This window comes from Dysidea avara, chromosome 5, assembly GCF_963678975.1.
Source record: "Dysidea avara chromosome 5, odDysAvar1.4, whole genome shotgun sequence".
Taxonomy (NCBI): Eukaryota; Metazoa; Porifera; class Demospongiae; order Dictyoceratida; family Dysideidae; genus Dysidea; species Dysidea avara.
The window spans coordinates 9,249,711-9,263,324 of record NC_089276.1 but is presented as its reverse complement, the minus strand read 5'-3'; the positions used below and the strand labels follow the sequence as shown (position 1 = coordinate 9,263,324).

At 37.9% G+C, this 13,614-nt stretch overlaps 1 protein-coding gene across 1 annotated transcript in view; it reads right to left on the bottom strand.

Moving 5' to 3' along the window:
* LOC136254979 (uncharacterized) overlaps positions 1 to 13,614 on the bottom strand; it is a 143,201-nt gene that overhangs the window by 45,005 nt on the left and 84,582 nt on the right. Inside the window, exons 17-18 of the mRNA XM_066047700.1 lie at positions 3,843 to 7,145; positions 2,237 to 2,512 (exon numbers count right to left, since the gene is read on the bottom strand). Coding sequence (XP_065903772.1) covers positions 2,237 to 2,512; positions 3,843 to 7,145 — 3,579 coding nt within the window. The remainder of the gene's footprint in view (positions 1 to 2,236; positions 2,513 to 3,842; positions 7,146 to 13,614) is intronic.

The window sequence follows — 13,614 nt, the reverse complement described above, 5'->3', positions numbered from 1 at the left end:
ATTCAAGGTATTTATGGTTTATTCTATCCTAAATGGATAGGAATTTACCGTATAATGCTGTGTTTCAGAACTAAATAGTTAACGTGTCGAATGCACCCATAAGGATGATTTTCCAAAATCTGGTCACATAATAGGCTTTGGAAACTGCACCTACTGCTTTCAGATAAGACGTCATGTGATGGGAGTATGCTTACGGTGTACAATATTTTACATGGCAATGTCAGTTTACAATCTGAAGTGTTTTTCACCAGCAATTGTCTATAGTGTAACAAGACGACACAATTTCAAGTTGCTCAAGCCACATGCACAAAGACCTGTTCAAAGTAATTTCTTATCTACAAGATCAATGAATACTTGGAATAATCTACCTAATGAAGTACTCTGTAAATAACTTAGAGATTCTATTTGATAATTATTATCTCTAAAAATTTAGTTTCTTTTTGTACACAAACAAGACTCACAGGCTTGTGCCTATTTTCCTGTAATTAATAATCTAATCAAAAACCAAGCTGTAAATAAGGTGCGGCCCCTAAAAAGGCAAAAGATGTGAAATCCAAGGTGGCGGCTAAGAAATGGCTGTGATGGTAGGCTTATAGTACAAATCTTAATAACGACAATTTGGGTGAATTTGGTGCCAAGACCATTTTTCACCATAGCTTTTTCCCATTAACCTACCATCACAGTCATTTCTTGGCCACCACCTTGGATTTCACATTTTTCACCATGGTGTTTTTGGGGGCTAAACATTTTTTTACAGCTTGGCTGTTTTTGATTAGATATCACTTCTTTTTGTATTTGTATACCCCAATAGGCTGGCGTTGGGGCTTTTTTTAACCTATCTTTTTTTTTCTTTACCACAGGAAGAAGAAAAGAGTTAAAGCAGATTTTTAATACTTCAACTATTTTTGATTTTATCAGTATTATAGAAATTACTGTATATACATACTGTTTATTTAATACATGCCCTACAGGATAACTTGTTTGCAGCTGATCTCCCTACTGAGTGACTTGAAATGTAGCTGAACTTTGTACAGAATGGTTAGCTTGTAGCTGAACTCTCTACATGATTCTCTCTACAGGGTGGCTTGTTTCTAGCTGAACTCTCTACAGGGTTATCTGTTTGTAGTTGAACTCTCTACAGGGTGATTTGTTTGCAGTTGAAGTTGCTACAGGATGGGTGATTTGTTTGTAACTGAACTCTCTACAGGGTGATTTGTTTGTAGCTAAATTCTCTACAAGGTGATTTGCTTCTAGCTGATCTTTCTAAAGGGGTTGATTTGTTTGTAACTGAACTTTCTACAAAGTGATTTGTTTCTAGCTAATCTCTCTACAGGGTGACTTGTTTGTAGCTGATCTCTCTACAGGATAACTTGTTTGTAGCTGAACTCTCTACAGGTTGATTTGCTTGTAGCTGAACTCACTACATTGTGTCTAGTTTCTAGCTGATTTCTCTACAGGACGATTAGTTTGTAGCTGAACTCTCTACAGGGTGATTTGTTTGTAGCTGATCTCTCTATACAGTAACTTGTTTATAGCTGAACTCTCTACAGGGTGGGTTCTTTGCTGCCGAACTCTCTACAAGGTGACTTCTTCTAGCTGATCACTCTACAGAGTGACTTGTATCTACTGTAGCTGAACTATCTATAGGATGATCTGCTTGCAGCTGAAAGCGCACCCTAAATGCCTCAAATGTATAATTTCATGGCATCTAAATATGCTCCTTCAAGGAAAGTGTTGATACGGTTTCCTGGCATGAAGAAAAATAAGATAAAAGGAATTGCAAAGTACAGAAGGCTGACACTCTCCTGAACTACAAAAGGCATACCCCACCCATGAGGTTTCTTGTTGTGGTGTAAAATGACGCTTCCTTTGGCCTCTAGCATTGTGACTGTGGTCAGGCAGGCAGGCGGGCGGGCGGGCGGGCAGGCAGGCGGGCAGATGAAAATTCAAGTTATGACAATATTTTTAAAAATTCAATATTAGGACACCTGTAAGAGTTTTCTTGTTTTTAATGTTGTGATTGAGGTTGAATGGAGCAAGACTGTTTCATAAAAGTTATGTTTGCCGCATACGATATTTCCATTTTAGATGCAGCATTTTTAGCAGCACATGTCACTTTAGGAGGGAATACAACTAAACAGCATGATCACAATGTATGATACTATAAAGCAATCTGCTCTTTCCTTTCCAACAATAACAACATTTATACATGCATTACATTATAACTAAACCTTACTATATAAAGTTGCCTCATTCGATGTGACATTTCCCACATCAGCATCAGCTGCCTCGCAACTATATGTACCTACATCAGTAGCTACGACATCAGTTATCATCAGACTTGTTGTATTAACACCTGATATGTGTCCAGGCTCAGCCATCAATTCAACACCATTAAATAACCATCTATAACTGATTGGAGGAATGCCACCAGAAGCTTCACAGGTAAAAGTAACATCATCACCGATATCAACAGTTTCATTCATTGGGTGTGTAGTAATGATCAATCTTACTGTGAGAATATAAAAAGACACAGCTTAATGTGAGACATAATATATGCTGTAAAGGAAAATGTTTTCATATTGTATGTAAACAAAATGACACTGAAATTTATGTACAGATATTCGTGACATTCTTGGTCTTCCAACAATCTGGTTGGAATTAGTGTACACTATTTTGCTTACGGGAGACTGTTTAAGTATCAAGACATACAGTAGTGTGTTGTGTGGCCTAAGAAGCTCCCAATGGTTTATTAATAGGAAAAAAACAATAATGTGAATTTCATGCACATGTAGCTCTGTGCTGACAATTTAGATATCCTCCACCTTCAGAAGTCAAGTGAACATAATTGCTCCAAGTTGAGAGAATGATATGCAATCCTTTAAAATTTGGTGAAATTTCATTATTAATTTTTTCTTTCTTCTTTTCCATCTTTATTTTGCACACTTACAAAAACTCCATAAACACAAACTCGTCTTTTGATTGCTTTGAAGTTTTGCACATGTAAGAATGGTTCAAAGGCAAACAAGTTTGGTTTAAGCATGATCTGTATTGAAGCGACTATTAAATTTTTTGCTATTAGCCTATCATCAATAATTTTATAACAATTATTTGCATAATTGCATTATAACAAAAAAAACAACTATTAGTTAAAAGGAATAATGTACTGTATTCACCAGGTGGTGACTGTTCTGTTAGAGTATATCAACCATGCAATTTACAGCTGATAGATTTTTGCCTTGTAACTCTATAGCTGCCAATGCGATTTCTTTTAACCACAAAATGTTTAAGCTATGGTTATTAACCTATATGCATGCCAATTGTTAAGTTATTCCCACAAGTAGTTTATTCTGTAGACATGACAAAAGGTCAGCCTATTTTAATGCAAATAATTGTCTGTAGGTCTATGATCATTATCATCTTTGCACCAAACTTTGTACTTGATTTTACTGCAATACATTCTTAATATGCACCAAAGTTCAAAAATCAAGCTACACATTTGCACTTTATAATGATTTTTATACAGTGTGTGAAAAGAAAATTTAAGTCCCCCAAGCCCCTAAACAAAGAAGAAAAAATGAAAATAGTAAGCCAAATTTTTGAGGGCTTGGATTTCACGTTTGCATTAGGTATTTTTACTCAACTTTTGCATGTAGGGTGCTGAAGGTGGAGAGCATTTGCAGTACAAAAACAATTCCAATTTGAGAAGGAAACACAGAGCTACATATGTGTGAAAACACATTTTCTTTTCCTGTAAGTACACTACATGGTGTGGAACAACAGCTTGCTCGGTGGTATGATGCTCTACCGTGTGTCTCGATAAAGAATTCATTTGTACTTACCAGAACAGTCAGCTCCAGTGTACAATGGATTACATGTACAAATGAAGCCATTAACTTCATCAGAACATGTTCCTCCATTTTGACAAGGATTAGGATCACAATCATCTATGTTAGTCTCACAGTCTGTCCCAGTAAATCCTGTTACACAAGTACAACTGAATGTGTTTACTTCATCTATGCATGTTCCATTGTTCTGACAAGGCATTGGATCACACTCATTGATGTTAGTTTCACAATTCATACCAGTAAAACCTGCTACACATGCGCAACTATAAGCATTTATCATATCTGTACAAGTTACATTATTCTCACAAGGCATTGGAACACACTCATTGATGTTAGTTTCACAGTTCATCCCAGTAAAACCTGCTACACACGTGCAACTATAAGCATTAACCAGATCCGTACAAGTTCCATTGTTGTCACAAGGCATAGGATCACACTCATTGATGTCAGTTTCACAGTTCATTCCAGTAAAACCTACTACACACGCACAACTATAAGTATTAACCAGATCTGTACAAGTTCCATTATTCTCACAAGGCATTGGAACACACTCATTGATGTCAGTTTCACAGTTCATCCCAGTAAAACCTGCTACACACGCACAACTATAAGCATTAACCAGATCTGTACAAGTTCCATTATTCTCACAAGGCATTGGAACACACTCATTGATGCTAGCTTCACAGTTCATCCCAGTAAAACCTGCCACACATGCACAACTATAATCATTAACCAGATCTGTACAAGTTCCATTGTTCTCACAAGGCATTGGATCACACTCATTGATGTTAGTTTCACAGTTCATTCCAGTAAAACCTACTACACACGTGCAACTGTAAGCATTAACCAGATCTGTACAAGTTCCATTATTCTCACAAGGCATTGGAACACACTCATTGATGCTAGCTTCACAGTTCATCCCAGTAAAACCTGCTACACATGCACAACTATAATCATTAACCAGATCTGTACAAGTTCCATTGTTCTCACAAGGCATTGGATCACACTCATTGATGTTAGTTTCACAGTTCATCCCAGTAAAACCTACTACACACGCACAACTATAATCATTAACCAGATCTGTACAAGTTCCATTATTCTCACAAGGCATTGGAACACACTCATTGATGTCAGTTTCACAGTTCATCCCAGTAAAACCTGCTACACACGCACAACTATAAGCATTAACCAGATCTGTACAAGTTCCATTGTTCTCACAAGGCATTGGATCACACTCATTGATGTTAGTTTCACAGTTTGTTCCAGTAAAACCTGTTACACAAGTACAACTATAATCATTAATCAGATCTGTACAAGTTCCATTGTTCTCACAAGGCATTGGAACACACTCATTGATGTTAGTTTCACAGTTCATTCCAGTAAAACCTACTACACACGTGCAACTGTAAGCATTAACCAGATCTGTACAAGTTCCATTATTCTCACAAGGCATTGGAACACACTCATTGATGTCAGTTTCACAGTTCATCCCAGTAAAACCTGCTACACACACACAACTATAAGCATTAACCAGATCTGTACAAGTTCCATTATTCTCACAAGGCATTGGAACACACTCATTGATGCTAGCTTCACAGTTCATCCCAGTAAAACCTGTTACACACGCACAACTATAATCATTAATCAGATCTGTACAAGTTCCATTGTTCTCACAAGGCATTGGATCACACTCATTGATGTTAGTTTCACAGTTTATTCCAGTAAAATCTGCTACACAAGTGCAAGTATAAGCATTAATCAGATCTGTACAAGTTCCATTGTTCTCACAAGGCATTGGATCACACTCATTGATGTTAGTTTCACAGTTTGTTCCAGTAAAACCTGCTACACAAGTGCAAGTATAAGCATTAATCAGATCTGTACAAGTTCCATTATTCTCACAAGGCATTGGAACACACTCATTGATGCTAGTTTCACAGTTCATTCCAGTAAAACCTACTACACATGTGCAACTGTAAGCATTAATCAGATCTGTACAAGTTCCATTGTTCTCACAAGGCATTGGATCACACTCATTGATGTTAGTTTCACAGTTTATTCCAGTAAAACCTGCTACACAAGTGCAAGTATAAGCATTAATCAGATCTGTACAAGTTCCATTGTTCTCACAAGGCATTGGATCACACTCATTGATGTTAGTTTCACAGTTTGTTCCAGTAAAACCTGTTACACAAGTACAACTATAATCATTAATCAGATCTGTACAAGTTCCATTGTTCTCACAAGGCATTGGAACACACTCATTGATGTCAGTTTCACAATTCATACCAGTAAAACCTGCTACACATGCACAACTATAAGCATTTATCATAACTGTACAAGTTCCATTATTCTCACAAGGCATTGGAACACACTCATTGATGTTAGTTTCACAATTCATCCCAGTAAAACCTGCTACACACGTGCAACTGTAAGCATTAATCAGATCTGTACAAGTTCCATTGTTCTCACAAGGCATTGGAACACATTCATTGATGTCAGTTTCACAATTCATACCAGTAAAACCTGCTACACATGCACAACTATAAGCATTTATCATAACTGTACAAGTTCCATTATTCTCACAAGGCATTGGAATACACTCATTGTCATTGATGTCAGTTTCACAGTTCATTCCAGTAAAACCTACTACACAAGTGCAGTTGTAAGCATTATCCAGATCTGTACAAGTTCCATTGTTCTCACAAGGCATTGGATCACACTCATTGATGTTAGTTTCACAATTCATACCAGTAAAACCTGCTACACATGCACAACTATAAGCATTTATCATAACTGTACAAGTTCCATTATTTTCACAAGGCATTGGAACACACTCATTGTCATTGATGTCAGTTTCACAGTTCATTCCAGTAAAACCTACTACACATGTACAAGTATAAGCATTTACCAGATCTGTACAAGTTCCATTGTTCTCACAAGGCATTGGATCACACTCATTGTCATTGATGTCAGTTTCACAATTTATTCCAGTAAAACCTGTTACACAAGTGCAACTGTAAGCATTCATCAGATCTATACAAGTTCCATTGTTCTCACAAGGCATTGGATCACACTCATTGATGTTAGTTTCACAGTCCATTCCAGTAAAACCTGCTGTACAAGTGCAATTGTAAGCATTAATCAGATCTGTACAAGTTCCATTATTCTCACAAGGCACTGGATCACACTCATTGATGTCGGTTTCACAATTCATACCAGTAAAACCTGCTACACATTGACAACTGGAACAGTCCGATCTTTGTGTCCCATTGTTTTGACACACTAAGCTACACACTGTAAAAGAAAAGATCAGTTCAAAAGTACATTTATGTCATAGAGCTTGAAAATTAAACTTGCTTACAGGCAAATAAAGTATCTTGGTCTTAAGTTAAACATTTGGATATTACAGCTAGATATGGAATTGTAGCAATCTACTTATCATACAGTAGGGTAGTACTGTATAGCAGGGATCTCCCCCCCTCAAAGTGAGGCATGCTTCCTAATTTGTTGCCTATAAAACCACCAAATCACATTTTTGGAAGATTTTTTTTAGAGTTTAACTCGGTATACAAAGTTAATGGAGGGAGATAATTTGCATGTGTTTGTGTAGTGACATTGCAGCTAGAAAACATTAGAGAGTAAATATAGACTACGTATGTACGTACCATGTATTTAGCACACCTGCATCCCAACACTAGATGTACAGTAGGTATTAATTGGAAATTATTATGTATGCATGCAGGAAAAATACTGCGTATATGGGTTAATCCTAATGTATAACCGGGTGGAATGAAAAAGTCAGTCTCATTGGAAACTCTCTATACAATCTGTGTCGGAAAACACCAGTAATGTGGGCGAATTTTGGAAATTCTGGCCTGGAAGTTATTTATGCCACTGTGTAGTTGGCAGGAGTGTACACACGGTCGGTTGGGAGATACAAGTAGTTCAATATTGGGACAATGGATTAACCAAATACTTCAATGCCCGTCTGGTGAGTTCTTTCTGTGCATTGCCGTTGTGTTGCCTATGTGCATGTTGGTGAACCAATGCATTGCTCATCAGTAATACAAGCCACAAAAATGTCAAGCATCCTAATTCAGTATAGATGACATCAAACAGCAGACCCAAAAGATACTGTATGTACTACAATAGTTTGTGGATCTGCTATCTTCATCTGAAGTTTCTTCTTACTAGCCATTTACAGTTCTCTCTGATGTCAATTGCACGCATAACAAGCATTTAGTTACTTTACTTGACCTGTCCATTTTCATTTCTGAATGGTTTTCCAGTATGTCAACTGTATTTGAATAACAGTGCAGAGATCATAAGACTGGACAACAATTATGTATAAATAATACATTGTATAACGGGAGTCCAAAAAACACGGAACACGGAATAACGGAACAGCGGAATAACAGAATAAGCTGAAATTGCATTCTTAACATTTACTATTATTTATACCCTCTACAGCATTTATACAATACTTGCCTCATAACAATTCCACCGAGAGTGCAATCGCAACAGCAGACAACACATAGGCGATCCTCAGGGCAATTGTTAAATAGAATGAGCACAAAACTAACCACTCCAACTAAGCTAAACTACTTTCTAATACACTTTACTACACAATCGCTACAACACTATAAGTTCTTTCTGGTATACTTGCTTACACCAACTGTCGCACATGAGTAACTGCCCAAATTAATTAGTGACAAAACACTCCATCCCCAAGAAATCTACTCTGAAATAATCTACTTTAGCTAACTTTCCTCAACTTTGTGAATTATTCATCGCCAAACAACTGTGATATAAATTCAAAAGGGTTAAGTGCTGTGTTTAGCTCCCATCACTTTACTCTAATAAATTTGGGTAAACAAGGGGGTTTCCGGACAGCTGCATATTCCGGATGCTCCGTTTATAATTTGCTACTGAAGGATGGAATGGAAACCATCCAGGCTATGGTTTGAGTACTTAAGTACCACACTTGTGTGCTATAAAATACTAAAATTTAATCTCGATAGCTTCAAGGATTGCTGAGATTTGTTACGATTTGTTTGCATGTGTAGAATATTTTTGTGTAAAAAACTTCCTATAGGCGTGTTAACAGTAGATCGAGGGCATCGTTCGTAATTCTAAGCGACCATATGCACCAGAAGTTGTCAATCACACTATACAGTGACTGGATATATAATTTAGAGATAGTATAACTGGATTCCAAGCCCATTACCTGCGTCGTGTTAACTTGAATGCGCAATCAACACAACCAGCAGCCTGGAGAAGCCTGCAGCAAGGATCCACTGGGCCACGTTGCTAATTCTGTGTTCAGGCAAGGGCTGGTACAGATTTCCAGGCAGTAGATCAAATGTCGTTTCTTCGAAAGCGTTACAAGGCAACTGCAAGGTTAAGAGCAGCATAACGCTATTGGCTGCTGCAAAAATGTGCTGCCAGAAACAAAGTAACCGGTCAAACATAATGCTATCAGTCTCTGCTGGGCCACAGCACTCAGTGGAGTGCAGCAATTCTCATAGTAATGCCAGGTACACCTACTTTTACTGGTGTCTGGAAACCCCAGCCAGAAACCCCAGCCACATAATTTTTTTTTGCATTTTCTCAAATCGCAAGTTTAGACCGTTCTTTCTTCTAGCACTCTACACTTTATCACTCACACTTTATACCGCTGCAATTCGGCACCAAGCATATTAGAATCCGTTCTTTTCTTGAGGAGAAATAAACAATTTTCTAATACATGTACAATCTTTGTCCGGAAACACACCCCTACCTTACTCGTGTGTGACGGCTGGTATAAGCAAGTGTAGCAGAAAGAACTTATAGCTTTGTAGCAATTGTGTAGTAAAGTGTATTAGAAAGTAGTTTAGCTTAGTTAGATTATTCTGGAGTGGTTAGTTTTGTGCTCATTCTATTTAAAGCTCGCCCTGAGGATTGCCTTTGTGTTGTCTGCCGTGCATTCTCGGTGGAATTGCTATGAGGTGAGTGTTGTATAAATGCTGTAGAGGGTATAAATAATAGTAAAATGTTAAGAATGCAATTTCCGCTTATTCCACTGTTTGGCTATTCCGTATTCCATGTTTTCTGGACTCCCTTGTACGGCATGGGTATTACAAGAACATAATGACAGCAAAGAAGTTCAGAGGGTTCAGTTGTCAGATTGCGGTGGTCAGTCTAAGACTTTACATACAAATGTATGTGTATGCATCCCATCTGGGTGTGCAATTTACTTGTGTGACATACGTATAAAAAACTCTGCCATACTGGTATGCAAACTACCATGCTATGGTTGCAATTGTGTACATATTTGTACATTATTCCTCCAGTGTACCCAGTGGGAGATATGAAAGAGAATTCCCACTGTCCTCAAGTTCAAATAAGGGCCAGATGGGACTTTGGGTGTTCACCTTTGCTTGTGAGACATGATAATGGTTGTAGCTGTGCCTTTTATACTGATCCTTAACGCTGCAATACAAAAAAGTAAAAGGTGGCCCCATGTTCAACTGGGTAGCGCTAACATTGATAACCACAGCAGCTGAAGGCTTTTCTCTTCTGTGTGTGTATGTGTTTGAGAGAGAGAGAGAGAGAAAGAGAGAGAGATGGTGGTAAGATAGCACCAGTTCATAACCTGTGTCCTGATCTTATGGCTGGTACTATTAGCTAACCAGGTACGACATTATACAGCAGTTACACATACCTAGTGCTGAGCAATGCTTCAAAAACTTGAGTTTCACTGTCGCCTTTTGGCACACCTGAGTGCATAAAAAATAATGTATCTGCATGTAATAGTTGTAACACAGGCATGAAGGCTTTGCCTGAAATGGGCAAAGGGCATACATTTTAGGCAAAGTCTGAATGCTCCGTGTTCCAGCTAATATGTAACACTTATTACGCTGATAGCCTGTACAGGGCAATAATTCACCCAAGCCAATACGAGTGCAGCCACCGGATCTATTATTGCATACCTACAATGTTCGATTATGTTCTGGTTACGTTTGTTTACAATAAACTGACATATCCTAGAGATATCACAGAGAATTTTGGTTACGCCAGTTTAATGTTTTAACCCATTCATGAGTGATTGGTATTGGGCATTCACCATACAGCAGATTGCTCACAGAGGCATTCACCATAATTATGGCAGATTGCTCTAACCATATGGCAGATTGCTCTGTGGGCATTCACCATATGGCAGATTGCTCTAATAAAACACTTGCTGAATATAATTTCGACAAGCTTACACTGGTATTGTGTGTTTGTTAGCACGATGCACTGAAATGCACATGCCCACAGAGGTCCCATTTCTGGGATAACCGGATCCTTCGTGCACTATTGCGGGTTTGTTATATAACCCGGTAAAACTTTTCTTGTGAACAGAGTCAAGTTAAGTGTTTTGTTGAGTTGATAATAGTGTTTTCGAATACTCTGAATTGTTTCTGATGTGCTACAATAGCCGAAGAAGACAGTCAAGCGTTTTCAAGTATGTGGCATGATGTGCACACGTGTATTATGCATGCGCAATGAGGTTGTTGAGCTAAATCTCGATAAAACCAGCCAGGAAACCATCGCCCAGTAAGCAGACAATGTAGGATCGTATAATAGACTGTTATAGTGATTTGTACAGTCTTCGTTTGTACCTGACTGTTTGTATATGCTGTTTATATCATTTGTACATTCTTGTTGTGTTGTAATTACTTTGCGGTTTGTGTTGTGTAAACATAAACAATATAACCAAGTTTGTAAGTCTATAGCAAATATTTTGAGAGTAGTTACTAAGTACTTTAGCGTACAGGTAGTGTTATACTGGGCAATTCGGCAAGACCTATGTATATAGTCCGCCAGGAAATTTAGCCGTGAATGAGTTAATTAATTAATTAATCAGTGCTATTGAATTATTTATGGAATAATGACGGAGTTTACTAAAGTCCTAGATAGGTAAGCTTGATTGTACAGTGGTTACTCCATGCAGAGTGGTAGCTTTGTGATGGGGGTGTGTCCGTATTCGAAAATGTGTAGAAACAATCGGTAAATAAGCTATAGCACCTGGTTTTCACTTTATCCCAGTGTTTTTCAAGTTGTAGGATGGCGAGGATAACAAAACTAGGGGTGTGCGATATCAGGATTTTGATTTCGATACGATATCGATAGATAATTAGTAAAATATCGTGATATCGATTCGATTTTGATAATTAATTAAATGGTGTGGGCGGATTAATTGTGTGGGTGGCCGATATTTATAGATGTGCTTTAAATGCAATAGATCCACTAAACACATTATGTAGTACTACTAACAAAACCTAGGAAACTGGTAGATAATGGCTAAATTGCACATAACTGGCCTTTATTTCTAGCGTGATTGTGCAATCACAGACCAAAATACTGTAACTTTACCGTGATAATTTTCCGGTATTATTATCATATCGAATTCGATATTGCAAATGCTGATCTCGGTATTTTATCGATTAATCGATCTATCGCGATATCGATAAATTTTCGATATATCGCACACCTCTAAACAAAATGCTCTGTGTGTGAGTGGCTTTCATGGTGAAATCCAAGTCATACATTCTAGTCATGTGAGTATTGATCAATCCCCACATTCGATTTTGGCATCAACGTCTATATAATTACTGCCCAGTTGTAGCCTGGTCTAAATTTTGTATGTAGCTGGGCTATATACAGTACAGCTCACGGGTAACGTTGCATGTACACGCACGACGCGCGTGAGGTGCACTCGAGTGACCCGCGTGGATGTAGCAAGGCTACAGTAATGCTCTATGATAGCAAACTTTACTCGAGAGCGTCACGCAAGACGAGATACTACAGGTCTCACCTATGGTGTTGGGAGGCGGTGCTGGCTCAGCTCCGCCAGCTGTGAGGTCTCCTATTGCAATACCTAAAATGATGGAATCTTTGGGATGGCCTAGTTTGCAAAGCAGAAGAACAAATGCAAAACTGATAATGTTCTACAAAATAATTAACGATATTGTTGATGTTGATATTGATGACAATATACTAGTACCAGTAACATGTCACTATACACGTGGTCACCTCATGCAGCCGTACACAAGAGTGGATGCATACAAATATTCATATATGCCATCATCAATTAAACTTCGGAATACCTTGCCAGGAGATGTTATCAATCAAAACTCAGTGGAAAATTTTCAAGCCAATTTGCACACACACACACATGCATACACTTGAAATTAACTGACAACAAATGATGTTAATATACATTCACACACAATCATAATTGTGATTCAGATATGTACAATTGTACTCCATTTATGGAGGTATGTACATTAAATCTATATTATTATTATTATTATTATTATTATTACTAGGACCGCGTCACGTACAACCAAGTACATACACCAACGTGACAGCCCCCCGGTGAGGCTATTAGGTGGTGAAGGCATGATCCCCAAATCATCTCAATATGTCACAGTAGTGACAGATATAACACAATAGTGGCATCGTAACTAAAGGCCACCAGTAGCTAAGTGCCAGTACATCATTGGTGTGGTAATGGCACAGTGATGTGTACAAAGTATATGTATACAAAACATACAGGAGAGAACTATACATTATTGCAGTATTGTATGCAGCAATACATCATAGGTAACATCACCAGATAAAAATTATTAGCCAATATACAGCACTGTATATCAACATCAACTAGAGCTAAGCAAGGTTCATCAGTGATGTAGCAATGGCACAGTGATGGGTGACACACTATGCATACACAACTTTC